This window comes from Neopelma chrysocephalum, unplaced genomic scaffold (assembly GCF_003984885.1).
Source record: "Neopelma chrysocephalum unplaced genomic scaffold, ASM398488v2 Primary Assembly neopelma1_64, whole genome shotgun sequence".
NCBI classification, from domain to species: Eukaryota; Metazoa; Chordata; class Aves; order Passeriformes; family Pipridae; genus Neopelma; species Neopelma chrysocephalum.
Window position 1 is genome coordinate 4,947,920 of NW_020897721.1, and position 27,906 is coordinate 4,975,825.

The 27,906-nt window shown below is 43.4% G+C and overlaps 1 protein-coding gene and 1 long non-coding RNA gene across 3 annotated transcripts; one reads left to right on the forward strand and one right to left on the reverse strand.

Annotated features, from left to right (window-relative positions):
- Positions 1–288: 288 nt before the first annotated feature.
- Positions 289–26,777, reverse strand: KDM4A (lysine demethylase 4A). 2 transcript variants are annotated; one of them, XM_027683122.1, is made up of 22 exons: positions 26,644–26,777; positions 26,237–26,389; positions 25,868–26,043; positions 24,535–24,649; positions 23,501–23,694; positions 22,012–22,061; positions 21,373–21,476; positions 20,204–20,341; positions 19,032–19,282; positions 18,054–18,232; positions 16,622–16,977; positions 14,992–15,112; positions 14,236–14,414; positions 11,827–12,031; positions 11,461–11,537; positions 10,660–10,715; positions 9,757–9,865; positions 8,620–8,808; positions 7,752–7,922; positions 7,156–7,275; positions 6,452–6,544; positions 289–5,320 (listed from the first exon to the last, which is right to left on the reverse strand). In XM_027683122.1, the coding sequence occupies exons 2-22, from the start codon at positions 26,372–26,374 to the stop codon at positions 5,180–5,182; spliced, it is 3,162 nt and encodes a 1,053-aa protein (XP_027538923.1). In that variant the 5' UTR covers positions 26,375–26,389; positions 26,644–26,777; the 3' UTR covers positions 289–5,179. The 2 variants fall into 2 exon arrangements, with proteins under 2 accessions (XP_027538923.1, XP_027538924.1); XM_027683123.1 differs by lacking the exon at positions 26,644–26,777 and adding an exon at positions 26,577–26,596.
- Positions 26,778–26,878: 101 nt separating this feature from the next.
- Positions 26,879–27,800, forward strand: LOC113967494. The gene is made up of 2 exons (XR_003534193.1): positions 26,879–27,039; positions 27,136–27,800. It is a non-coding gene; the product is annotated as an uncharacterized LOC113967494 (long non-coding RNA).
- The last annotated feature ends 106 nt before the right edge of the window (positions 27,801–27,906 follow it).

Here is a 27,906-nt window from a genome sequence, read left to right on the forward strand (position 1 = left end):
GATTGGCTGGTACAAATTCTTGGGCTGTAAAGACAGGTTTCTCCTAACTCTACATGGAGGACTTCAGCCTGGATATGAAAACATCCCAGCACACCAGCCACACACCTTGCCTGCAGCCTGTGAGGAGGCAGCTCTTCCTGCAGCCAGCACGTGGACAATGAGAGCATCCAGTTCCTGGGGTGTTGGGCAGCATGAGGGGCCCACACTGGGTACACCAGGCAGTAACTCACAGGAGGCAGAAGAGCCCAGACAGCAGGACTGTGTCATTTCTCTCCTTCATCGTGTACAGAAGGTGTTCACAGCCCACTAGAACCATTCATAAAAGTGAGAACTTTTCTTAAACGCAGAATTCCAGGACGAGGACAACTCTTCTCAGGCTCTCTTACCTCACACAGTGTTGTTTAGGAATTAACACACATACTACACCATTTAAATCCTTTTCCAGTACCTTCCCACACATTTCCCTCGTTCACTAGGTGCTGTCAAAATGGCTTTGATTTTGGTGTTGTCACATTAGTCATGCTGCAGCAAGGAGGCTGTGGCAATGTTTCTGTGTGGATCTGCCACAGGTTCCTCAAAAGATAGCAATCAGGTAAATATTTACCATTCCTCTGGAGACCATTCTGGTGAGGTCAAAGGAAACTGCAGATACACACCCTCAGCTATGCTCATCACTGGAACCAAGCAACAAACCCCACCTGAAGTGTTGCATTCTTCATTCGTCTGAGGGAGAAGTCTGCTCAACAGCTCTAACAACAGCAGTGCATAAAAATGAAGAATGAGTATGGGAAAAGAGGAAAAAGGCTTATTTTGCCTTTTAGCAATACCCCGTGTTGTTCATGTTCAACTGAAAATACTACACACTTTACACTAACCTAAGTGCACACACTGAAAGGTTCTGTGCAGGATCTACAAATTTGTCAGCGAAAAGGATACATTATCATATTCTCCAAACTACAAAAGCTGGCTCCAGCAATACCTGGCACTTTAGGCTTCAAAGATATGGGCTGAATCAACCTACAATGAATAAGCAAATTCCTCAAGGTCACTTGGTGCATCAGTAACAAAAATCCCTGAGCTAAGGTAGAAGAATCTTCTTTCCCCGACTGCCAGTTCAGCGAGTCTTAACCAGCACTGTGAAATTCAAGAGTCAACACCACAGGAAAGAACAGAGTTGTTTGAGACTGCACCTAGGTAAGATTTCCTGATGATGCCTCCTCTGGCACTCTCAGCTACAGAGGGAACCTAAGGCAACTCAGCTCTTGCTGCAGATGTCTCAGCTCTGTGAGGAGAGATGACTCTGTGGTTCCATCCCTGTTCTATTGAACAGACATGAACAGCCAGGCTGGACTCAGTCCTGAAACAACAGAACTCCACTTAGGCCTCTGAAAGACACCCAAGAACTCATAAGGATAAGCATGAAGGAGATGAGTATTAGAAATGAATAATGCTAATAGAAAAATTAGAAGCATGATGAGAATTTCCAAGTTACAATGCTTTAGTTCTTAAATTAGTTTACAGATTGTCTGTTTTGAAATTAGATTTATTATTTGAGGAAACTGAAAACAACATACAGGCTACCAGAGTCTTGATTTCATCCCATGTTTGCATTAAAAAAACAAGCACAACTGCAGACATGTCAGACAACAGGAGCCCAGTTAAAGGATGGAAGAACAGAGATGGAAGCCTTGGGATACGTGACTGTGCTCCTCAAACAGTGCAGAATCAATTCAACCCAGCTCAAAACACCGGGAAGAGAGAGAAGGAGCAAGGAGAATGGGTCCTACTACTGACATACTGCCCCTAGTCATCTGAGGGGTCTGCTGATGGAAAAGTGGTCTCCTAGAAGTCCAGCCACAGGCAGAAACATTACTGCAATCAGGTGCTTTACAAAGAATATAGTCACCTTTTTAAATCTTATGAAAAGTTATCACTGGCTTGCGAAGCTCATCCTGAATTAAGAGCAAGCCACTATATGTTTATACAAAAAAATGCTTCCTGTGAGTCCAACCTGAACCAGTCACAGATGGAAGCTTCATGAAAAGTGAAGTAATGGTCTACTGCCTGCAGTACCACATGCAATGGACCTAACAAAGGGTCACCAGAGCTCCTGTGGGGCACACTGAGCATGATTTTGTACTGAACACATTCAAGAAACACCTGCCCTAGCTGATAATCTGGCAGCATCTCACCCTCACTGGAATGATGCTGTAACAGGGATAAAAACACTTCCAAAAGAAAAAAAAAACACTGGAGAAAATTATCAGACACAATAAAAGTCTAGGTAATGAAAAGCCTATGTACCTTTGAGACAGCTGCTCTGTACAGAGCTTTTATTGCTACCTGTTTTACTTCAAGCCATAAACCCAATTGCTTTTGCAAAGTCAAATAATACAGACCCCTCAAACATCAGGGTCACCAATTTTAAGTTCATGGAGAGAAGCCAAAATGCAGTTTACTCACTGCAGTAGGTACAATATGCTCACATTTGAATGATGCAGCACAAGGACTGACAGGAAAATTGGGAAGGCCTTTAGTCTCAGAGTGCAGGATGGCAGCGGTTTCCAACACAGTGCAGTCAACTGACAAGAGCAAATCTGGAGCCTGCAGAAAACAGGTAACAAAGCTCCTCTTCCAGAACAAATAATACACATAGGAGCTCTTGAAAGTCACTCAATACAGTTAGAGGTGGGTGGCAAAACCTGCTGCAGGTGAATGAAGAATAGAATATCCTGATTTGGAAAGGACCCACGAGGATCAATAAAATCCAACTCCTGGCCCTACACAGGACAGCTCTGAGAACAACCCCAAGAACAACAGCACTCCAAACAAATCCAGCTGTTTTGTATCTGGGTCATCATTTTAGGATGAAGCTGTAGAGCCAGGTGTTTACAGCACAGGTAGCATGTGGCACCTAAAAGGTGCATTTAAGTTATATGGCAGTCTGGGGAGAAAGCCTGAAGGCAGGGACCTTTTCTCTTGAGAGAGAACGGCAGATTGATACAAAGAGTATGTTTTTCAGTAACTCACAGGCAGTGTCCAGCCTGTGAGAAGTTATTACCAAATTAACTCTGATAGAACAGAGGCAAGTTTGTTAAGGCCCTGCCAGCTCTTCTCTATGTTTGCTCACAGCACATCACTTCAGAGGCTTATGTGAAAGCTCAGATGTCGAAGTGCAATTTCATTCCTATGCCTGGACCAGAGTAACTGCAGCTACCAGACTCTGGTCTTAACAGATCCTGGTTTTCTCAAGCCAACTATCCCATTCATCAGAATATCATTTTATACCCTGAGACCAGGAGTTTTGGACATGGGAAAAAGGAAAAAAAAAAAAAACAACAACCAAAAATCCCAAAAGAAAGCCACTATGTCCTTTCAGAATGTTTAAGCCTTCCAATACTGATGAATGAGGTATTCAATCACAAAAATAGGACAGATTACCTCTATGCAAAATAGTGATTGTGCAAATCTTTGCTACTTATATCGGCCTCCTGACCCTATAAAAATGTAGGGCTGAGTAAGATTTTCTGTATAAAAGTGGTAGTTTATTTCTTTTCTGATCAAGAGTTGTATCACTAGTCAATACTACATTTTATTGCTAATCACAAGTCGATGCACCGGGGTTTCAGAAGAGTTTGGTTTATAGCAATCCTATGTACCAAAAGGAAAAAAGTTACAAATTCAGACTTTGCAGACACATTGCCACGTCCCTATAGAAGCAGGGATGCATTAGGTCTGTTTCATTAGAAAATTCTCCTCTTGAACAGTTTCTGGAGAACACACAATCATGATTTTCTCCAGTAGGAAAATTCACCCCATCATTCCATGCAAAAACAAGGTGGCCAATCTGCTCCACAGCCTAAAATCCCTTTCCTACAGAATGGGAAAGGAACAGGTAGTTACACTGCTCCTACTGTGTTGTGTTAATGCTTAAATTACTAGGAGCAAGTTGGCACATCTTCCGAGTACACACCTATTACCCAGCTCAACTCAGCTTCCTGTTGCTGGGGTAGCAAGTTCTCTCCAACACAACTGAGATGTGTCCTACTAACACTCTACAAAAATGCTACGGTAACCTTTGCCAGACAGCAACACGGCAGCACTTGCTTCAGAAGAGCACTGCACAGCCTTTCAGTAACACACAGCTCAGTGCATGCTTTATCTGTCTCAGACCCAGTGTTAGCTGCTGTAAGCAAAAGAAGCCTGCGGGCACACGACAGACAGTGCTGCCACAGAAGAGGGACTGCACTGCTTCAGATGCTGCTGCCCTGTCATCCCCCACACTGTGATGCCTGGATTTCAAGAAGGGAGAGTTAGGACTCTGTCCCTTTAGTCATATTGCCTTAGAGAAACTCAAAAGAAACTCTTTGGGAGCTGAACGTCTATTGGGAGCTGAACATCTATTCTTGTTAGAAGGCTGCACTGCACAGGGCTCCAGACAGGTTTGATTGGTTCTGAGGCACATACTAATACAGTTTAACTTATGATTAAGTAAGTCAAAAGCACTACCAGAACAAAAATATTAAATGGAAGGTTAAATAATTTGTCCTACTGGATTCAATTTCACATTTCACCTGTTCACACGAGCACCTCCCATCTGGTTGGATTTGAACAGCCTACAGCTCAACCTCAGAAAGGAGGCGCTGAGAAACAAGAGACTGAAGCTGCTTGCGACAAAAAGATGGATATAAGTATAAAAGAGGTTCCATTTCCAGCACCAGTAATACTGCCTGCTCAAGCCCAGGTGTGGTCACCAGGGAGACTCCTAAATTCAGGAACATTATTCAGTTAAAACAATAGACCATACTATTCTGCAGCTGCCATGATTCCCGGCTACAACTCCCAAAAGAGTTTGCCACCTGTCAAAATTGTCTCTAATGAAAAAGCAAGACTGCTCAACGAGATGAAAGCAACACCCCCAAGCTGGCTTATTTGGTGAGGACCCAACTTCAGACCAGGAGTCTGCAGGCATCAGCTTCAGCAAATGGGATCTCTTTCACTATCCAACAGCTGCCTTACAGCTACTGCAGAGCAACAGCTTTTTAGCTTCCATAAAATATAAAAGAACAAAACCCCAATAAAACCCCTGGATTCGAAGCATCCAAATATGGCCTGTTGTACTGGAACATTTAAATCCTTGGGGGAGGTGGGCATCTTCTTCCTCTGCCACAGGCAGCGCTTACTCCATGATGGCCCGGTACAAGGCAGGTTCAATATAATCTTCACGGTAGCGTGAATTGATCACTCTTTGCCTCTTCCTCTCTTGACTGACCTCCTTCTCTTCGAAGATCTCTGTGAAGCGCATATCTGAAGCTATTGACTGAGAGAAAAAGACAGGATTAGTCACTAGAGCACAGATCAAATCCCTGCCTCCACATCCTCCTACTGCACGTGAGAAAGAACCAAGCCAAGACACTTGGGAACATTCAGCCTTCTTCAAAAACTGGTCAAACACAAGAAGAAAAATATTTAAGAAACTGGATTTACAAGTCTGGGGATAATTTTAAGTGAACTGTAATCAGAGATCTAAAGAATCACAGGTATCAAATTTAACTGAGCACCTGATTTAAGTTCACAGTCACTTTCTCAAAGTAATAAACAAAGTCACCTGTTCCAATTTTCAAGCAGTCTAGTATAATTTCTGCTTCGTGAAGCAAGCATGTTTAAACACCTGGTCACAGGATTCAGCTGTGATACATTCTTTCTTAAACCTTTAACATCCTGTGTGCCTGCCAACAGATCTGCATCAGGTGTGTGTGTCTGTGCTGTAAAGCAAGACACCCCAGTGCGCTGTCTACAACTGCAGTTTTTGTAGTGGGAAGTGCAAATCAACAAAACAGGGACCTAAAAGGGCTGTGGGATCTCTTGTTAATAATCAAAAACTTGATTAATAACTAAATAACTAGTAACTACAATTTTTGTAGTGGGAAGTGTAAAACAACAAAACAGAGACCTAAAAGGGCTTTGGGATCGCCGTCCTTGTTGATGATCAAAACTTAATTGGAGAGAGTCCTAAGCAAACCTTTCTGACAAGTTACCTCTGTTTGGAACAGGTGTCTGGAGACCTGCAGAGGTCCTTTCCCATCTGAATTTATTTTACAATTTCAAAAAGCAGCCAGCTGTCTTGATGCCACCCTACTAAGAGCTTTTCAGAACAAAGGGTAAGTGAAGGAACTTGGCCATTCTTTGCAATGGGAGTAGACAATGGAATTTATGCAGGTATGAAAGGATTTTAACGTGCTGTCCCAATCACTGACTCTATGCTATAAACTCACGCTCCTGCAGAAGGAGATAGAACTTTGCTTTTGTAGCCTCATCAACTACTGACCTTTGCAACAATTGAGGAGAGCATCAGATTGTAATCTGCTGCTCCTGTTGCTCAGCTTGCTGTTCAAGGACAAACTAAGCTAAATGAACTTCTTTAGTAGAAGTTTGCATCCCTTGTACCTACCAGCCTTGATTTCACTCTCTTAGGAAGCTCCTCTTCAAGAGTATATACATCATCCCTTTTCACCATTAGCTGTGAACCATCTTCAAATTCCACCTAGTAGAGAACCAGAAGTTGTTCTACCATAAGTCTCAAAAGTTAGAACCCTCCCACAGCTCCCCAGAACTTGCCTTCTCCTCCCCACAGAGAGCTCTCAAGAAATAATCTTCTACCACTTGAAATTATAAAAGATACATATGCAGCTACGCACACTGCAACAGACTTTAACCAAAACCTCACCAATCTTAAGACAGTAATAGTAGCCCAGCAAGTTTGGGGATATTCTTTTAGCACCTGACAAGACAGTTTGGCTGGTCACTTTAACACAGCCTGAAAATTCATCCCTTTGGAAGTGTGCAAGGTATGGCGCATCTCACTAAATAGAGAGAAGCAAAACCAAACTTATTTTAAGTAGTTTAAGCTACAGGAACAGAGTCTGATGAAGAATTGCAGAGGAGCAATTTTCAGAAGTAGGTAGCTGGATATAAGCACAGCTACAAGCAACCACTTTGCTCTTAACTCCAGCAACTATTACCAGCATCTGAGCCAGTAACTTCCCGGGGAGCGTTTAAGCATGACTCCCCTATAGCTCTGTGAGCTTTAAAAGCAGCCCTGTTAATGTGATTGGCTTGTTCTGAGTGAGGAATTTTCAGACAACAAGTGTGTACCTGGTACATCTGGATGGCATGTGATGCGACAAACTTGGCTCCATAAACTTGTCCATCTGTCCATCTCACCTGCACGACTTCCCCTTCAGCAGGGGGACCTAACTGAAGACAGTCTCGACTCTAGAATGAAGAAGGAAGATGGGAGAGAGAAGGAGAAGGATAAGCAGCTTCCTCATGTGAAGATTCTGCAAACCACCAGGGAGTCACATTGCACACCACCCCAACTATTACTCCATTTTAGGGATGGCAAACTAGGCTGAAAAAACATCCATCTATGTCATCTGCATTTAAATCTCAACAGTGGTACCAACTTCAAAGTATTTGATGTAGAAATGGTAAGCAAGTATCGCAAGTTTTCCTTCAAACCTACCACTGCTAAGCAGCCAGAGATTAGCTGCACTCCCTGTTACACCTGTCCCTGTGTGCCCTCAGTTAAGTCAGTCTCAGATAATACCCCTAAGGCCATCCTGCAGCACATCTCAGCCACCACAGCACCCAGGGCTGGAAAATTAGCAAATCCCCTGATGTGCCTTCTCTGCAGCAGCAAGAATTGACTCCTGATGGGCCCTATACTAGAACCTCACTGTGTAACATACCACAATGTCCTCTGGGTACAGGTTATCACTGAAGGAGCCATCATCAAAGTTGACCTCGTAGAAAGTCTCCTTTGCAAGGCTGACCACTTCACACTGATAGAAGCGACCATTCTTGTGCTTGCTGATGACTATCTGTCCAGGTGACAGATCCTGGAGTGCAGCCTTTGCTCGCTGAGAAGAGAAAAATCACTTTTTACACATTGACTCAATAAAGAACATGTTGAGGACCATAGCTCCAGTGCTGGCACACAACACAGCAAAACATTTTAGTTCAGGTGACTTACTTTACTTAAAACACCATCAGCAGCCTTTTTCGAGAAATTCTGCCTCTGAATTTCAAACGCCTGAAGCCTAATCTGTTAGATGCTGCTTTCCTTAATTTACTGAGTAAATTAGGCTCTCATTCTTCAGAGCAATGCAAGGCCTTTATAGTAAACATTCCCTAATAGACTGTTGTGGTTTTGGTTAAAAAGGCTACATGGGAAATTTTTAAACTAATCAATCACTTAAATGTGAAATTCTACGAGCACTCATGCAGTCTGCTGGAGCACCAGCACTAAATCCTGCATATTAAGTATCACAGCATACACCCCACTATTATTCCTCATTACAACAGCCACAGGAGGGATGTGATGCTTTCAGTCCTTCTGGGCTGCAAACCAAAGTACAATAAAGGACCTGACTACAATCACTCAGAGCAGCAGCAAGGCTGAGATCAGAATCCAAGACCAACACCATTAGATTACATTGAACATTGTGAGAGAGCCAAGCCTTTAATGAAGTTTCAGAAGAACCACACAATCTAAAAACTTTTCAGTCCCTCCAAGATACTGCAGTTCAAATCCTGGGAATCACACACCTAACTCACCTCTGCCTGAGATGGTGTCTTGTGCCTGAAGCAGGTAATGAAGACAACAAATGGCCAGTCATCAGGCTGCATCATGACTCCTGCTGCTTGGGCACAGCTGACATGAAAGGATGTGGGACACCGACCATGTGAGCACTGTACACAGCAACCTGCAATTCTCTTTCTCCTTTTCTTGCAGAAGATGCATTTCTGTGGACAGGAAACTAGAAGTTATTGGTTGGCACTAGCTTTTACTCCACACAAAGGGCTATGTGGCCTAGCTATAATGGCTAATAATATAATAGCTGTGCCATTTAGTCTTTGTGAGAGCACTGCTGCTTTCTGACTTAACAGAATTGGGTAGCTACCAGTTCTATTGTCTACAAGACAATACTTCATAAAAGTAAATTAACCCAACAGATGAAAAATGTAAATTAAATATCTACCAGCTCAACATGCACAAAGCATGTGACCCAAGGATGCTAGCAACAGGAGAACTTAGATTAAATCAGCTTGCAATGCTCCAACTCAATAGGGCCTTTCAGCACTTGACTATTAAGTTACATAAATACAAGCAACACGATTTAGAATAATGGACAAAGACCACAGAAGTAACAGTTAAAATTCTATCACTACTACCAGTGACTCAATTACACTTGGGTCGGGCCTGCTGGGCTGTCACAGGAAAAGAATACATTAACATATGCAAAGCAGAGTAATTTGCCCCTAAACACTGAGCTGTTAAAAGAGTTAAGTACAGTTGCTTTCTTCCTGAAGACATTCACCCATTATAGAAAGGCTCTCATATACTGAAGCATCTCAGTGCTCCAGAGCAGCCAATAAAGCAAGTTAAATACCAGGGAGTAGAAAAACAACAAACAATAAATTATCACCGTTACACCACTGTATGAATGTCATTTGCCACATACTGAAAACTGTGCCCCTTTTGCTGCTCTTCATGTGAATAACATAATAGAACAGAGAAAGGTTAAAAAAAATAGGGACAATAGGGACAACTGCCATTTCCCATACACAGAACAGAGCAGATTATATAGTTCAGCCTAGAGAGGAGATAACTTGGATTTGAAGGGATAGGCAAAATTCCTCAGATTCTGAACAGACTGGAGCCACCATCAATGAAACACAGGTGATCCTTACCAGTCTGAAACGTTGCAGGGGGATTTTGCCAACATCTACAGGACTCCGTTCTGCAATGTTCACAAATTTTGCCTCCAGTACAGCCACAGCACACATCACATGAACCCACCTGTCAGGACAGAAGAGAGGAAAAAGAAATTATTATGTATTGGGCCAACAGAGGATGCTCTGGAGTTCAAGTACAGTTCTGCTGAAGTTTGCCACATAAACCACGATAAATAGTCTCTGAGAACTAGCAGTGTAATCTTCCTTCCTATTGCTAGTAACAGGTCACATGTGGGGCAAAACCAAGACTTCTTCATACTTCCATTCTACTACTGACAGTCTTAACAGGAGAGCAATTTAGTGTGACTTTTGCTGGCAGCAAAACTGCATGATAAAAGACTGCCAGGCCAAGTTCCCATTATTTTATGGTGCTAGAAGACAGCACCACACCTAAAGGACACAGGACAGGCAGCTGCATGCACATTTTGCTGTAGAAGTACCTTGAATTTCAATACGCTGTGCTACTTAAAGCTATGGTTGTCCTTTGTCTCCATTGTCACCACAAATTAGAGAAATCAAAATCCTCTGTAGAGAAGTTGCTGAGAGATGTTATCTCATAGGGAACCTTGTTTTTATGTGGTAGGTTACATCTCTGCACATTACAGCTCTGCACTATAAATGCAAAGCGATCAACAGCTGCTATCAACTGAATGCGAATGAGGCATTACCTACAGATATGACAACTGCTGCATGAGAACACAATGAACACACTTTACCATATCCTTCCCAGTAACACAAATTGTGAAGGGTGTTGGTCACTCTGTTACACCAAATGCAGACACTGAATTTACCAGCTTACCCTCAGATACTTAGGAATTGACCTTCTCCCTTAAGATCACAAAAATCTGGAACACTCACTTGTCATCATTGGCTCTCTGTAGTGCTCCTCCTCGTAATGAACACAAACAGCAATCCTGGAGCAAGGAAAAAAGCATTAGCTGGAAGAGTCAAATCCAGAGCACTGCACTTGCTGCATAACTTCCACCTCAAAATGCACATCCAGAGGAAGAAAATGGTTTTGCTGTCAGAATAGAGCTAACTACCTTGTACAGATCAGCCCTTCAGCTCTCAAAAGCTGCTGCCCTCAGGGCAACAAATACAGACTCCAAGTCTGTTGAAGGCAAGCAGACCTACCACTGAAGGTTCCATGTATTTGTTATGTGTTCCTTTTACAACTGCAATACCCTCTATCCTTTGAGGAAGTGTAAAAGGATCTGGAACAAACATGAGGAAATACAATTTGAAAGGCTGACCTATTCTGCTGATCTAGAGTCTATACAGCTGTTTGAGGGAATCCCATTCTTCTTGCTTTCTTCATGCATGCATACTTCCCTAATTATTAACATAAGTTACTTTCTGGTTTAGAAACAGTAGCTACCATAAATTAAGACAGACAATGGAGCTATTCCCACGTTCATGCAGAACATCTTCCCTCTGATTCAAGTGAATCAGCAGCTTTGCACTGGTTAAAAGGATACCATTATGGTTTAAAAGCACCAAAATAGAACAGACTGACTCCTGATCATTCTCTAGGTTCTTCTCATAGGATAATTCAAAATTAAAATTAAATTAAATTAAAATAAACCTCAACACCCACAACACTATGGAAATTAACTTTGTAGCCAATATGTACCAGACTCCATCTGTGAAAAACTTTACCTCTTCTAAGGCATTTTCTGTACACCGGGAGCACATCCAGTCTTCAGTGGCCTTGTCAGGGGATACACCGTAACAACCTAGAACAGACACATCTCACTTAAGAGCTTATCTAAACTCAAACCCATTCCCCTCGGGCCCAGAAGTCAAGCAGGAACTAAAATCAATGAGCCCCAGGATGACGCTGTGTATTTGAAGCTACCCATGCAACCAACTGCCTGTCCCATAGGCCAGCACTCAAATATATCCTACTCTGATAAGGGCTCAACTTCATGTATCTGTACATTAAACCAGCTGGTAGAGGCCTGCTGATGTCCAGACTCAGGACAGAGAACACCAGAGTTCAGGGTGACATCCAGATGCACTCACTTGCATGGACACAGACGTGGCAGTTCTTGCAGGTGATGAGGACGCTGGTTCCATCTTCCTCTAGGTAGGGAGTTGAAAGATTGAGGTCAGTGCTGCAGCCAGTTGCAGTAAAGCACATTTCAGGAATCAGGGGTTTAGTTCGGATCTTCCCATCCACAGCAGCTGGAGTTACTCCAGAGCTTTGACTGCTGCCTTCACATTCTGCCTATAAGGGATAGATGGGGAATTTAAGTTTTACAAGTAAAATGGTCTCACTTCATCTTTACTCACTCATTATTTGATACATAAATCCAGTTCAAAGAAAGGATGAAGGTGCTGAAAGATTACAGAGTTGGTAGGTTAGGTGAAAATATAGTTTATAAAATCTTCAGCTGCTGTGGCTTCAGAATGCAATTTTGTTCTACCCAAACACTACATGGAAAGTCTGAATTGCACCCCTCTAATGAGCAACAAAATACACATCAAACTGCATCCCTTGTGACAGAAGAGATGGAATCACCAAGCCCACCTCATGCTCTACAGACAACGCCCTGAAATACAGAGGATCATAAGCCTGCTGTCCCCCACTGTACATTTATCTTACCTTAATATGAGAGGATTACCAACACACAAATAGATACCTACTGCAATCTCCATTATTTTTTCTCAGAGTAGTTCTGAACAAGTCTAATGGGCTTTAAAACTAATTTGTTCTGGGAAATAAGCAGACTAAAAATGCAATTTCCAGGATAAAGCTCAGGAGACCTTCAGGCTAATCTTTTGTAATTTATTCATCCAAGCCAATGTCAAACCAAACACCAAAGACATACAAAGTTTATAGAGGTATGTTTCCATTCAAGTTACTCTTCTGAACAGCTAAACAGAAATTAATATCTTTCTTTGCAGAAGTGTTCCAAACCACAGGCCACCACTGAAGTAGCTTGCCTAATCTTTTAAAATTATTGTTAGCAGAAACTGCAGTAGTAGAATGCTTCCCAAAGCTAGGGAAAATAAGTCCATGTAACACTCACAGCTGGAAGGAAACGGACATGTTTTCAACAAGTCTTGTTTAGTCAGATTCTGTAAAACTTACTGATTTACACTGAACATTGCATGTCAAGCAAAAGATCAAATGATTGGGGGAAATCTATAACAAAGTTGAAGAAAACATGACCTTTTTTTTCCCAAGCAGCTAGATACTTTTCTTCTTCCCAAAGGAAAAGTGCATATTTGTCTGGCATTTTGTGCCAATTTTTTATTTGAACGGGTAACTGAAGTGAGTTTCCAGACTTGCTATAGACTTTCTGAAGTTGGAACAAAGAGCCTAACCACAGCTCAAATCTTGGAAGACTTTCTGCTTCACTGCTGGTATAGACAGACATTTGAAAACCTGCAGTTAAGAGTTTTCTGCTCAACAGCAACTAAAAAAAAAGAAGCTAACAGAACTTCAACTGTCCTCAAATCCTTAACTTTATACACTGTCAGCACTAGTGAAATCCTTGTGTACCACACAGCTCCTATGCAGAATTTCCAGTCCTAACAAGAGCCTACTCTCAGACAGAAAGAGCAAGATCAAACAGAAACTACAGTAGATGGTTTTCATGAAAACCAGAAACTATATGAATATATTCAACAAAAATGAGAGGTCTTCATTTCCAAAACTGTGGTGAACATGTGTCACTGTAATCATACAGTGATCTCAAATGAATCGAATATGCTCAGTGTTTGGGAAGGGTCAAGCTGTCTCGAAGTTGCAAAATGCAGCTGTCGAACACTCAATCAGACAACTATTCAAGCTACCTTAAAATTACTTAGCTTAGGCATATCAAAAAATTCAGTGTAGGACTCCTGCCTAAGCAAAAAGCCAATATGACAAAGGAGTTGTGCATCCCATCCCACGCTATGCACTTTGTTAAGCCCATTTTCACATGCCATAGCTACTGTCATTATGGATACACTCCAAGACAAGACAGTTTTCTATCTATACCACCTACAAACACAACCCTAAATCCTTCCAAGTAAAAGGTTTTCTTCTATGCCTGCTCCCCAAAGACCATGTGGTATGAGCAGACCTAAAGCATTTTTTTAAAAACACTTTAGAAGTGAAAGAGTCAGTCTGGAAAACAGAAATGGGATTTTACAGTCAGCTCCAGCAACATTCAAGCTCCATTCTGTGGTTTGAGCAAAAGCTACAGAACACAAAAGCTTCTGCTGAACAGATGAGTGAGCCCCTGAGAACCAACAGCCAGTCCATCACAGGTGTGAGAAGGTTCACCCACTTGTGCTTGCCTGGAAAAATTCCTTGGGAAGACTGCAACATTGATATAGGTTTTGTTAACTGACAACATGCAAAACAACAAATGTAAAACTATGCACCACAGCAGCATCCTATTCCACTATCTCTATGCATTAACAGTCTTGTTTTCATACCTGATATGCCTGGAAGAGCATACAAACAGCACAGTAGGGAGACTGCTGAGCCATGGTCCGATTGTACTCTTTTTCAGCCTCAAAGTTTGGTGGTCGGTTCTGCCAGAGCTGGCTGAGTGGCTTGGCCCAAGCTTCTGTCTCCTCAGCCTCTTCTTCAGGAGTGAGCTGCTCTGGTGCCTCTGCGATAAGAGATCATTCACTCAGTGATTATGTGTCTTTTTACAGATGCTCTTCTTGTAAATGAAACTAAATAAGGCAAGAAGCTATGAATGGAGATGGATGAAAGACTGCCAGAAATCAAACTGACAGAAGGGTGATGGAAGCCAGTAACTCAGTCTCCTTTTTAAGAGGCTTCTAGTAATCAAGCAACCGTGCAGACACAAGATAGGCTTACTGAGAGCAGCACCAGTTCCAAATTATATCAAGACTAAAGCTGTCAGCCAAAGAACCTGGCACTGGAATTTTTTTTTAAATCATGAATATTTACATCAATGACTGGGATACTCTAAGGCAGATGCAATTATGCAACAGTCTCTGGTACTGGTTTAATTTTCCATTCAGGGTTGCAACTTTCCAAAGAACGGAACAGGAAAGAAAGATGACACCCTTTAAGAGAAAAAGTTTAATGATGCAATGAGACAAGCACCTTGTCTAGGATGCAAAGGTGTCATTTGCTGACTCCTGTTTGTGCCCACACTGCCCACAGAAGTTGAGACCCTCTCTACAGTCTCCCTAAAAGCAAAAGGCTTTACTCACCATCATCACTAATGCAGTCTTTAACCAACAGTGGGTGATGGCGTGGGAGTTTGCTCAAGGGCTGGCGACGACCCTTGGACTTCTTACTGTCCTTTGCTGAGCTGATGTACTCCTTTGCTGCCTGGACAAGGAGAAGAATTCAGCAGCCAGTTAGCACATGCTTCCACGATTTTATTTCTAACAACCTAACTTCAGCTCTAACTGGCTAAGTCTTTTGAAATGCTCAAAGCACTTCTGCTGTGAAAAACCAGACAGAGCTGTACTAGTTCTGTTGAGCCAGTAGAATGGACACTTTTCAGAGGCCCTAGCATAGCTTTTCATGCAAGTCTGTTTACATAAAGAATCATATAAAAGACAGAAACAAAGAAGGAAAAGATGAATTCTTCAACTTAGAAGAGCTGTGATAAGAAGTCTCATGCATTCTGGAGAAGCCCTCAGTTTGTGTGTCACTTAAAAATTCCAAATTTATAAGTAAAAAAAAAAAATACAGAGTTCATTGACATCTCGAACTAACAGGCTTATTTTAAATGAAGGACACTTTCATCCTTTCTGCTTATTACTTGCATTGATGTCTTACCAGATAGAATGGAAGAAGGAGACTACAACAACAGTTATTTCCTCTTCCCTTAGCCTTATGTAAAAACAAGTGACACACTGACAAAATTACTACTAACCTGACAAGCATGGCAATAAAGGCAATGATTTTAATGGCCCAGGAAGTCTCTCATTAGATACAAACCTACTACCTTAAGTTGGATACAAGACTTCTAAGAAACACTGAAATGGAAATTAGCATTCCCAGTTACTACTTAATGGAAAAGTTGTTTTGAAATACACCACACTGGGGAAAACAATCTAAACCCATTCAAAATTTCACCTTTTCCCTGTATAGAGCATGCAATGGAGACATCAGTATCTGCAACAGAATTTCTTTAGTTTAAATAGCCATGAGAACTCTTCCTTAGTTTCAGCTTACCTACCAACAGATTTGCCTATTTGTTGTTCCATTTCTGTAATTCTTGAATTTTTAGGACACAATCATTATTCGCCTCCCATTCTCTACGCACAGATTTAAAGAGGGAAACAAAATACTGAAAAGACATTACCAGATAAGATTTTAACTCTTCTCTTAGGTTGATTAATAAAACATTCATTGGTAGTTCCTAAACACTGAGATCTACATTCTCCCAAACAATAATTTTTTTTGCATCATTTCTTCTCTTTTAAAAGGGACACAGGCAATAAAAGCTGTATCTAAGTAGATATTAATTTTAGGTATAAATAGGTTTCTATTACTACAAAAGGACCTCAGTCAGCCTGTAACACTACTATGTCAAAACCACCAAGCTACTTTTTTTGCCTTACAGCACTTAAATAGTTTAGAGAAGTTCTCAAAACCAGGGATCTCCTTGCCTTCTAGAAGAGGTAAGAGCGTAAAACAAAAATTTGAATGAAAGTCTGTTTAGCAAAGCCCATAGAGGTATTAAAAACACATTAACAACTAAGCAACTTGCTATGCAAACACCAGTGGGATGAAATTGTAACCTGCACAGACAGGAAGTTTTGTCACAGCAAATCCCTGACCGTGGAATTACAGCCCTTCAGCTCTCAGTTCTCTTGCCATTCATACCTCTGTCAGTTCTTGCTCATTCATGCTGGTGGTGGCACTGGCTTTCTTCCCTGAAGTCTGTTCATTGTCAGACCCGCTGGCATCCCCCTTAGCATAGCTGTGGACTGTGAACACCCCAGCTGGCCCAGGAAGAGTTCGTTTTGCCAGCAGCTCAGTCGATTCAGAGTCTGAAGAACAAGAGTACGCAGGCGAGCTGGACTGAACGCTGGATGTTGCACCCTGCTTTGATGATGGCAACGCTGAAGTGGAATTGGAAGCATGTGAAATGGAGAGATCCAGTACAGCTGCTTCTTGTTCTTCTTCCTCCTCAAGCTTCACCGTTTTCAATTCTTCAAATTTAGCTGAGTCCCCACGATCTGGAAGAAACGATATGCTGATTTTTTCTGAAGTCTGGGCAGAGAGAGAACATTTGTGCAACTGCTTGCACAAAGCCAAACAGGAAAGCAAACTGCTACATGCAAAAAAGTGACAGTAAATCATGTAAAGAGTAGATCATTAAATTCAAATATATAATATTTGAATTCAAATATTTGAATTCAAATATGTTATATATATAATATATAATTCAAATATATAATGTCATGGGTGTATGGCATGGGTATAATGTCATGCCTATAATGTCATGGGTGACTTAGCGAGGGAGAGAATACAAGTGTCTGCTCATTGCCTCTTCCAGCACCAGAACTAGGGTATGTCAAACAAAACCAGCAGGCAGTGAGTTCAAAACAAACAGAGATGGTCCTTTATACAGGCATGTATGTAGCTAAACAGCCCAACTCCTGGCCACACGATGCTGTGGGTAAGAGGTTACAAATGTTCATGGGAGACTTAATGGGAGAAAAATAAAAACCCACAAACCAAGAGATTATTAAATGCAAGCTGCAAAGGGCTGGAAAACAAAATATGAGAGGGAAGCATCATATATTCTTTCCCTGTTCTTATGTGGTTCCAGAGGTCCCTTGCTCCTCCCATAATAGCAAGGATAAATGACCTATTACAAGCCACATGAATTTTCCTCCAGCCTACTTATTACAAGTAACACACCTATACAGCATACCAGACCCACACTACCAGGAAGTGTGTGTATGTTTTACTAAGCAATTCACATAAACAGGTCACATTGCTCAACAGGGATACAGAGGAGCTTAGACTACTGGGGAATCCAGTACATTTCTGTATGCAGGCAGGCAAAACAAAAAAGAGCAAAAAACAAAAGCTAGAAAATGGTAACATTTTAAGTCTTATGACACTAAATTTCTGAAGTGCTTGCCATGGGTCTGATAAATTAGTGTCTGCTTTTTTGGACACGAAGGAATCCTACTGAGCAGTATCATATGAAAGAGTGCCCCAGATTCAGCTCTAGCAGCTTCTCTCCTTGAAGAATAATACCACATCCCCTTGTACCAGGAAAAAAAGCTTGGCACACAGTTACCTGGAAGCTTGAGCCTTTGTTCACCTTGCTGCACAAGTTCACTCATAGGCCTCTCACGAGGCTCTGCCATGTCCGCTTCATACTGCTCCTCCTTGGGGAAGGCCTCACTCTCACTCACCTCCTGAGGCACTTCCAGGCACACCCTGTGCCTTTTTGTTCCTATTCGATGCTTGGGGATGCTGCAGGAGACAAATCCACGTGTCAGGTTAACAAACATGTAAGTGTGCTGAATTTCTGTGTGAATGCATAAAATACAGTCTGGTTTGGAACAGTCTTTTAAAAGACAGCATCCGGCAAGCCAAATAGTTTCCAAATTATTTTGAAGTGTTTTCTTTGCCTTTGAAGAAGAAAAGTCAGTAATCTTTAGAGATGATTCCTCAGCATGTTAACAATGTATTGAGCAGCTATGCTTTAGCCAGGCATTCTTTACCTTGAACAAAAAAAACCTTTAAGCAAAATCCCAAACAAACCAAAACAATAACCAAAAAACCCACCACCAAAGATAGCTTTAGAAATAGTAGCTGACACCGACTGAAAAAGATTTAAACTGCAAAATGTAAGATGATTAGCCTGCTGACCTTCAGCAACCAGGAACTGCACACTGATGTCACAGCTTGCAGCACTGATTGTACCAAAATTTGCTAGCAAGTACTGTCCCATGATCTCAATACACTCCCCCTTTTATTTCTGGCCTCTCAGTGCATGGTGCACACTGCCAATCCAGGCTTTAGAGGTCTGTCCCAAGATGAAGAACTGCCTTCCAAGCTGGTGTGTTTCCTGCCTACCATAGACTATCATCAATGTGGACTCAAACAGTAAAAAATATTAAGAGTAAACCCTGCTCCCAGGAAAAAATACTATTGCTAACTCTGACTGTTCTTCTATCAGAATGGCAAACACTTAATTGCAGCTCCAATTGCAGCAGGGTCCAAATTCTAAAAATCCAACAGAAAAACAGAGGACTATATAAAGCACTACCTTTTCATCTCATCCCCATCCACCTCCTCTTTACACGTCTCTTCTGTTTCCATTTCCTCAGCACACTGTTTCCCATTCTTGACTTTTTGCATGAGATCCCCTTTAAGGAACTCTGCTGCCTCTGGGGTTGGAAGAGCATGGTCGATGACAGTCACGTCCTTCCCAGCTTTCCAAAGCTTGTAACGATCTGGCTGGTACTTCCTCACAAACACATCCATGGAAATCTTCACCATGTCCTTCCGACACGAGCACTGAAGTCACAGAAAATATTAAAGTAAGGCCACATACTCAACAATCCCACTATGAATTCCTGTATCACTTCGCTTTCAGGAGCTTAAGAAAAAAAAAAAATTCCCCATTTACATGTAATTGAACCTCAGAACTCTCACTCAAGATTTTTCCAGGAAATCAAAAGGGTATATATTAAGTTACTAAAAACTGGGTAGAAAAGCCAGCAAAAAAGAGAAAGCAGAAAACCAAATGTTATCACAATAACTAAGAAAGAAAGCTCACCAGTCTATTTACAGAGTTGCTGGTAGAAGCTGACTGTTTTAAAATGAGCTTATACAAAAATAGGCAGCAAAACCAGAGACCACAATGAAGAAATTAGAGCAACACAAACTCTGGGCCTATCCAGAGCAGTAGAGGTTTCCCTCATCCAGGATAGTTACAGGTAGTACCCCAAAGCATTCACTTCAATGTAGCTTCTGAAAACATAACTTGTTTGTAAGGTATCTCTACAGGGATATCCAGGCTAAAGGTTCAGCCAGGATATTTATTTTGGTAAGTCACTTAAGTTACCAAAATCATATTTCCAGGCTAAACAGTCAATAAGTAATGGTTAAAATATTAGACAAAAGTAGTGATGAGCCCTGACCATCAAATAAACTCTTTCACCTCTGAAAGACAAGTCCCCTGCTTTTCTCTGAAGCCTCACTTGATCTGCACAAAGTTGCAAAACATGTTTCATGCTATCCACGCTTGAAATAAGGGCACGAAGCAGGAGGTTGGTTGAATGTTGTTACCATATGAGAAAGCAAACATCACACCTTAAATGGACAAAGCCCTGAAATCACTCCCTTAGAACAAACAGTGGGGGCTTAATGAGCAGCAGAGGATCCTTTCTTTCACACACAGAATCGTTTGCAATAGGCTGGCAACAGACCACTCACCAGCACGGACTGCTTCCCATACTCGATCCATCGAAGAGTAGCAAAGTTGGTGGATTCAGCACAGTTAAAGCCGTGATTAAAGCCAGCATGGTAGCTATAAGGAAAGGTGATCATGAACTCCCCAGCCTCCTGTGTCACCTAGAAGACAATTGAGACACCACAGCGTTATTCACAATCTACTTGGTGAGTATGATTAAAAGCAGCTCCCATACCCCTCTGCAGCATACCCAAAACCCCTACTCACAGATGGTGGCTGGAGCTACCTGCTGCTATGAACAGACTTGATACTTACCTTCACTATTTTCCTGCTTATGTTAAATATCTGTTTATGGAAAAGCCACACTCAATATGGGTTTTTTTACTAAAACACAATACAACTGGTCAAAATAGCACAGAAATGGTTATACATATAAAATACTCAGTGACCAGCTACTGAAGGTACTTATCTGTATCAGTTGCTGGCTTGGCTGAACAGTATCTAAGATCAAGTAAATTTTTATCCACACAGAATTTGAAATTTACTGCTGTTTTCTTTTGCTGTTCATATTCAAGCACAACTCTCAGTCAGCCTTCCACTGCTGCTCTTCAACATTACCCCACTGTCTAAAGGTTTATGACAACAAAACCCTTCTGTTACTGATGAAGACGTGACAGTATTTTATGAACTCAAAGATCAGATCTTTGATATTTCTATGTGGAGAAGGGGAATGGCAGATCATCACCAGAGAACGTAAGGAAATCTATAAAGTTATTAATGAAATTAAAAAACTAGCAGGGAACAAGCCTTATTTTCTGTTGAGGAAATGGACTGCAACAAAATTAGCAGAGGACAAGTCTGAAACAAAAAAAGGACAATCTCACTTCACTGAATGCATAGCTAAGCAGTGAAGTTAATCTAACACAGGATGTAGTGTACAGTTCTAAAGTAGAAAAAAAATGTACGGAAAACCAAGGTTTTTTTTTAGTAGTCCTTGATAGATTTTTTCGTTTCAAACTCTTTCAGGTCCCAACTGCCAGATAAATGGAAGTACAGTGGGAAAAAATTGCCTTATAACCTTCCTGTTTAAATTTTCCTCTCTAAGCATCTGCTACTGGCTGCTGCTAGAAATGAGACAGGACTGCAGGAACCTCTTGACTGAGCTGGTATAACCATGATTACTTTTCTACACCTTATCAAATGGAATGCCATATTTCTTCAGAATTGATGGAGAGATGAGGGTCATCTTGTGTCGGAGAAATGCTTCACAGCTTTGGGCACTTCCTGGAAAAAAACCTGTTTAAAAGGCAAGCAAGGAGAGATGTTACCATTGTGCTGTGAAGCAAATTTATTTTTCAGCAGATTTTAGGAAAAGTTACCATCTAAATAGGGTTCCTCCCTAGACCTACAAGTGTGGATCACCTTATTTGAAGTGTGCTAGCTTGCGTTCTGAAGAAAACTAGCAGCTCCTCCAGATTTATCTTTTAACAGCTGCCAGTTTGAAAGAGCATAAGAAAGACCTCACATAGAAGGATCTTCCCTTGGCCATAAACTTCCAGTTTTAATAATCAATAGTTAAGGATTTTCTTATTAAAGGTTAGACAGACTGTAAATTCATTATTTCTAAGATGACACTTCTCTTGTGTGTATCCTATAAACAAATACTCAGAAGTAATGTAATCTATATTCTGAAAGGCAAATTATCAGTTCAGTCATGCCAGCCTGTGCTCTGGTGGATATTATAGGCATGTTGTGCTCTTAAAGAGCTGAAATTTGTTGCAGCTGTCCATCCCACCTTTCAAAAAAGGCAGGACATAAATTGCCTGATTACCTTTTGCAAGTCTCTCCAGTCGCTTCCCATGCTCTGGAGGGATCGAGTACCTGCAGTGGTAAGAACAAGTCTGTTAAGTTCAAGGGACACGACAAAATCTCAAAGTTTGACTGGAAATCATAATCAGACGTCAAGGCCTGAATTACTCACAAAAATAAATCCTCTATCTCTACACTGTCTTTTTCAAAGTTTGATGATATAAAGCTGAAAATCTTCATCAAGACCTTTTACCTTTCTATCCCAAGAAAAATCAAGACCAAAAAGCTGACCATCTCTTCCACTTTTGCTCAAGCAGTTAAGGAAGTAAAATGTTTGATGTACATAATTAACAGATCAGTGCAGCAAAACATGAACTGCAATGAGAAAGGGAAGAGCACTTCCTGAACTGTCTCAGTTCACAGCTGTGCAATCGCCAGTACACTCACTGCAAGGAGGAACACAGAGCAAGAGAGAAAATGGAATCATCTCTTTCAGCTGCTCAGACCAAGATGAGACTAAGTCAGATGTCTCATCCTTAACACGTGCACAAGTGGCAGAGTGCTCTTCAGGGCTATGCCTCTCTTTGTACACACCTTTTTATGATGTGTGCACTGTTTTTATACCACAAAACTCCTAGTTGGTTTGACTACAGTAAATAAAGCCAACCACTTAGTTTCCTTTTGTTCTGGAATACAGTGTTATATTCTTCACGGAGCTCCTTAATAAATCAATCAAAGACACCAGCAAAGCTCACTTCTTTCAAGTACTACTGTAAAAGAAGCAATGACCAAATAGTTCAACAAACTGAACTATTCTGTTTCATGTTCCCCTGCTACTCCCACTGCGTGGGGTTGTTCACTGGTCACATGGTGTTAGCTATTATTTTTTACTTCAAAGTTGTATTAAAAGGCAGCCAAAAATATTAGTTTCCAACAAAAGCACCATGGAAACAATTGCTGAAGTTGCTTGAGAAATTTATTTGTGAACAGAACGGAATGATTCACTCTTGAAATGCAACCCATGCTACAGAAAATTTCAGGAGCCTCCCCTAAGAATCATGAAAGCTGGATGAAGCACTCAGCAAGATCCACGGCCTGCTTTTTAGATCTGATAAACAGCTACATTTCAAAGTTCATTAAAAATTGCCTGTTCCCCCAGTGCCTGCATGACCATACCTCTGTATGGTCATTTTAAAGCCTCAGGAAATAATAAGCAAGTTTTCCAAGCTTTGTTCCTACTGCAGCAGAGAACACCCACACTGTACTGTAATTCTGAAGAACTCTCTACATCAGGACAGCAAACAGTTGTTACAGAAGGTAACCAAACAAATTCTACTGAGGACATGCACTGCTTTGCAGTTCCCTACAGGTTTCTAGTGTTCTCATTATCTGCAGTGCAAGACTGGAGAAATGGTAATTACTTCAGTCAACTCTTGCAACTTCATGATTTCGATTCCAATATTTTCTGGTATTGCTTTTCTACATTTAGAAGCTTCCCTAGAAAATCTTACCACGACTTGGGTTCCCCAAAATGCAAGTAGTTAATACTGTAGAGGTCCATGTCCTCGGTGTGCCAAGCAAAGGAAGTTTTCCACATGCCAAAATATAGGTAAGGAGTATTCACTCCTTCAATGGTTATGCCACTTTCATTCTCCACAATATCCAGGATTGTGTTCAATCTGCCAATATTCCACGCATCTACGTGCTGTAAAACATGAGCCTTGTGTCAAACAAGGATTACAAAGAACAGACCCACACAACTGAGGTGACAGTTGCAAAAGTTAACAGGCACTTGTGAAACAGCACATCACAGAAACACACAGCTCAAGCCGTGAGCTAGTTCCCCTTAACTAAAAGTTCTGCATGGTGTAGCTTACATTCTGATTGCTTACTAGCCTTCATGGAGGGGAAAAGGTTACCAGCAAACACAGTGATTAGGAAGGAGAAATAATCACGAAGCTACAAACTTAACAGAGCAGAGAACAATAGCTGATGTTGACTGAACTTGAGCTGATGCCTGAACCCTCTTGAACAAAACCACTTTTCATTCCAAACATCTTTTAAAATAGTGAATCATGGTAATTTAGGAGACAAGCAAGCAGAATGCAAACTCTTTTTTGATGTTTATCATCCTACCACATAATGGCTACAGAGCTGTCCCACACAAATACATGCACCAGTGAATACTAAAGCAGCGTGTATCCACTGATCAACACTTCCAACTCTCATATGCCCTTTGGGACAAAGCAACACTTGGGCAACAATGGTTTCTGCCTTCCTGAACTAAACTATGTTACAATGAAGTGTGAGCAAAGGTCCCTTAGAACACTACCTCTGTCAGCCTTCTTTAACTACCTGGATTAAATGGAGTGTATGTTACAAAAAACACGTGGTTTATTGTGTTCTTGCCTACTCCAGAAGCTGGAACTACGTGAAAACTATCATTAACTCTTTCCAAAAGCTAAGAGTCAAATGCTACATTAGTATTCATGGAATGCAACATGCCAGGATAACTGTTACCTGAAAACCCAAGCAGTTTGCTCACCTTGTCGTAAAGCGTGCCGTTAACGTCGGCCCCGTAGATGGGGGCGTTGAATGTAAGGTTTTTCCAGTATTTTCGTTCAAGGTCTTCAAAGTCCGTGTACCGGGGTGTGCAGTACCTGAAAGAGCAACAAAGGCACTAAAGACTTTGCAGTCTGGTATTTGACGAGTCTAAACCAACATTTTCCACCATGGAAACAATGGAAAGCTACAATAAAAATACCTAATGTGTGTTAGCAGCCAGATCCCTTAACTGCCTAAACAGCAACGAGAGCTGCCACAGCTCTGTTCCTGTGAGACTTGGGAACAAAATACCAGGAAGAAAGTTACCTTCCCCATTTCTCAGTTTACTTTCATTTTTTGCTTTGTGCACTTTTCTGGGGCCAGAACAATTTCACTTTTTAGCTGCAGCTACTAAGTATCAATGCTACAGCTACTAAGTAGCAACAATTCAAACACAAAAGTGATACAAAGAACAACTTGAAAGGGAAAAAACCCAACAAAACCAAAGTTTCCTGCCTTTCACTTTCAGTGAAAATAACAAACGTCCACAGACTTACCTGCTAGTAAACTGGTCAAGCATGCTCAGTTTACCAGCGAAACACCTGCTCTTGATGCCCATTCCCTGTTAACTATATACTGGACCAGAGGATCAAATTTACACTCTTAAAACCTATGTCATGTGTGTCTATACACAAAGATTCCAGACAATTACATATATAACATTAAACAATAATTTCTATTAAATTATTCTACTAAACAGAATTTTAAAATATCTGATGTGTACTGCTCTTGAAAGATAAAACAAGCTTTGGAGGACTGACTGCAGCTGGCAACTCCAATGTTATTTCTAAGTAGCTATCGCAAAGGCTGTTTCTAAAGCTCCTTTTAAAGTGATCTTTTCTCCATCTCCTTTTTCATGCCAAGAACACTTCTCTCCACTACTCAGAAAATATTTCGATGGTCTAGCTACTGGAGACAGACACACAGGAGAGCCCAGCACAAGTAAGAAGTTCTGCTGGTATTACATATCCTCTTGCTGCACAAGTGACAAAGGTCCCCATCCACCCAGCCCGTTGTACGAGCACAGCTCCTCAGCTCAGGGCATGACGTTCACACCACTGACCGGCACCAGGCCGTACCGAGGACCTGGCCCCTGTGGGAACTCGTGGATGTCCCATCCCTGGAAGCGTTCAAGGCCTGGCTGGCTGGGGCCCTGGGGAACCTGGTCTTGTGGAAGGTGGCCCTGCCCGTGACAGGTGGGGAAACAGATGATCTCTAATGTCCCTCCCAACCCAAACCACTCCATGACTCCCTGTGCCCGGGACCGGACGTACTTGTCGCTGTTGGCGATCCTGCGGAACTCGCGGACCGTCATGGCTTTCTTCTGGATGTTGTACTGCGTGAAGAGCCCGGACTGCCCTGTCACCACCTGCTGGATGGGCGCGGGGATGACGAGCTCGTCGATGTCATCGTAGCACTGCCGCGGCTTCCACTCCTTGGGCGGCACGATCTGCGGGGACACACGGCCCGGGAGCGGCGGCCGCGGCCGGGGACAGCGTCAAACTCGGGGAACTCGGGCCGAGCCCCGGCCGGGGCGCGCCCGCCCCACCGGCGCCGCGGCGTAAACAAAGGGCGGAGGCGGCCGGTGCGCGGCCCGGGGCCGGCGGCGCGGCCTCCACCCGGGGGGAGAGGGAGGGTCGCACCTTGGCCAGCCCGGCGCGGTGGGCGCCCTGCGACTCCACGTAGGCGATGTAGCGGCTGAAGTCGCGGAACTGCTCCATGGTGGGGCGGAAGGTCATGATGCGCTGCCCGGGGTTGAGGCTCTCCAGCTCCGAGGCCATGATGCCGGGCCGGCCCTGCGCGGAGGAGGCGGGGGGTGTCGGGGGGGGGGGGGAGGCGGAACACGCCGCGCGCCCCGCCCCCTCCGCCCGCCGGCCAATGGCCGCGGGGTCCGCACCAGCCCTGCCTCCTCATTGGCGGAGAGCGCGTGCCCGTCAGGACCCCCCCAGGCTCCCTCTCACGGCGAGAACGCCACCGACTCACAGCTCCCCCCGCGCCGGCCCGGCCCGGCCCGGTGCGGCCGCACCGAGTCCCCGCCCGCCGTGCTCACGTCGGCAGCGCGTCCCGCTCCTCCGCAGCCTAGCCGACTCGCTGCCTCTCCGCACCGACGCCCGGCCGCCGTATCCCTCCGCACCACGCGCCCAATGAGTCCTGCGGACCGCCGACGCCACCGCGGCCGTTCCGCTCCGCCCGGGCCCCGCCCTGCCGCCCCGCCCTCTTCTCCTCCGCCGTCGCAGCCAATCGCTGCCCGCTCCGTCTTCACAGCCAATAGGAATTCGACGGCCGGCCGGGGCGGGTCAGCGAATCAGGAGGCCGGGCGCGGGGCGGTTGCTAGGCAGGGGCGGGAGGTGGCCGGGCGCGCCGCAGGCAGTCGATAGGGGGCGCTCGACCGGGAGGCCGGGCCGGGGCAGCCTCGGGCCGTGCGCAGCCGGGGGGGAGCGGCGGCGTCACACACGGGTCCCACCCGGATTCCTCCCGGGTCCACTCAGGTCCCACCTGGATCCCACCCGGATTCCACCCGGATCCCGCCCGGATCCCACAGGGATTCCACACGGGTCTCACACGGGTCCCACACGGATCCGGCCCTGGGGAGTCCCGCCGGGTGCAGCCGAGCCCGGTCCCGCGGGGTGTGAAGCGCTGGGCACTGACCCCGTGGAAATGGGCGCTGCCCTGAGCCGAGTGGTGACACACAATAGGCGTGTGCCAACCGAACGCATGAACTGGGCTAATTATACACCTACAATTTCCGTGTGTAAGCAAAGCCAGAGGAGAATTCGATACTGTGCAAACGTCTGGCAGTGAATCCAGGCTGGGGCTGGGCTGGAGCCAGGCCTGGCCTACGCCAGAACTTTTGGCCGGTCATCCAGAAACATGAAAAAGTGCCGCCGTGGCGAGGGGATGTTGCCAATAATCCACCACCATTGTGTGAAGGATTGGGACCTGACAGTACAGCTTTAGCAGCAAAAGCTTTCCAGTGTGTGGACAAGGATGAGTGCTTGACAGAACCTGTCTAGGGACACTGACCTCTCCCTGGATGGGACTGGCTGCAATTTTCACAGCTCCACAGATCGTGGTGTGCTAAATGCATTTTAAATGTGCAAGTGCCAATAGGCAACCTTAAAAGTAAGCAGAACCCACCTGAAGAGCTCGTAGCCATCCTCAGAGAGCATACTTGGTCCTTCGTGCCTAAATAAAACCTTAATTTCACTGTGTGTTTCTCCTGATATGCATTTCCTTCAGGGCATGTAGCAGCCCTGAAAGTCCTAACAAACACCACTCCAACACAGGTTTTCTCTGGTCTGCTACCTCTCAT

Excerpts from the sequence above, each read along its gene's own strand:
- KDM4A (XM_027683122.1), bottom strand. The coding sequence starts at position 26,374 with ATGGCCTCGGAGCTGGAGAGCCTCAACCCCGGGCAGCGCATCATGACC. Across the intron at positions 16,978-18,053 it reads ACAAAGGCTCAAGCTTCCAG|ATCGTGGGGACTCAGCTAAA; the intron begins GTAACTGTGTGC and ends CGTTTCTTCCAG. Across the intron at positions 7,276-7,751 it reads TGTACCCAGAGGACATTGTG|AGTCGAGACTGTCTTCAGTT; the intron begins GTATGTTACACA and ends TCTTCATTCTAG.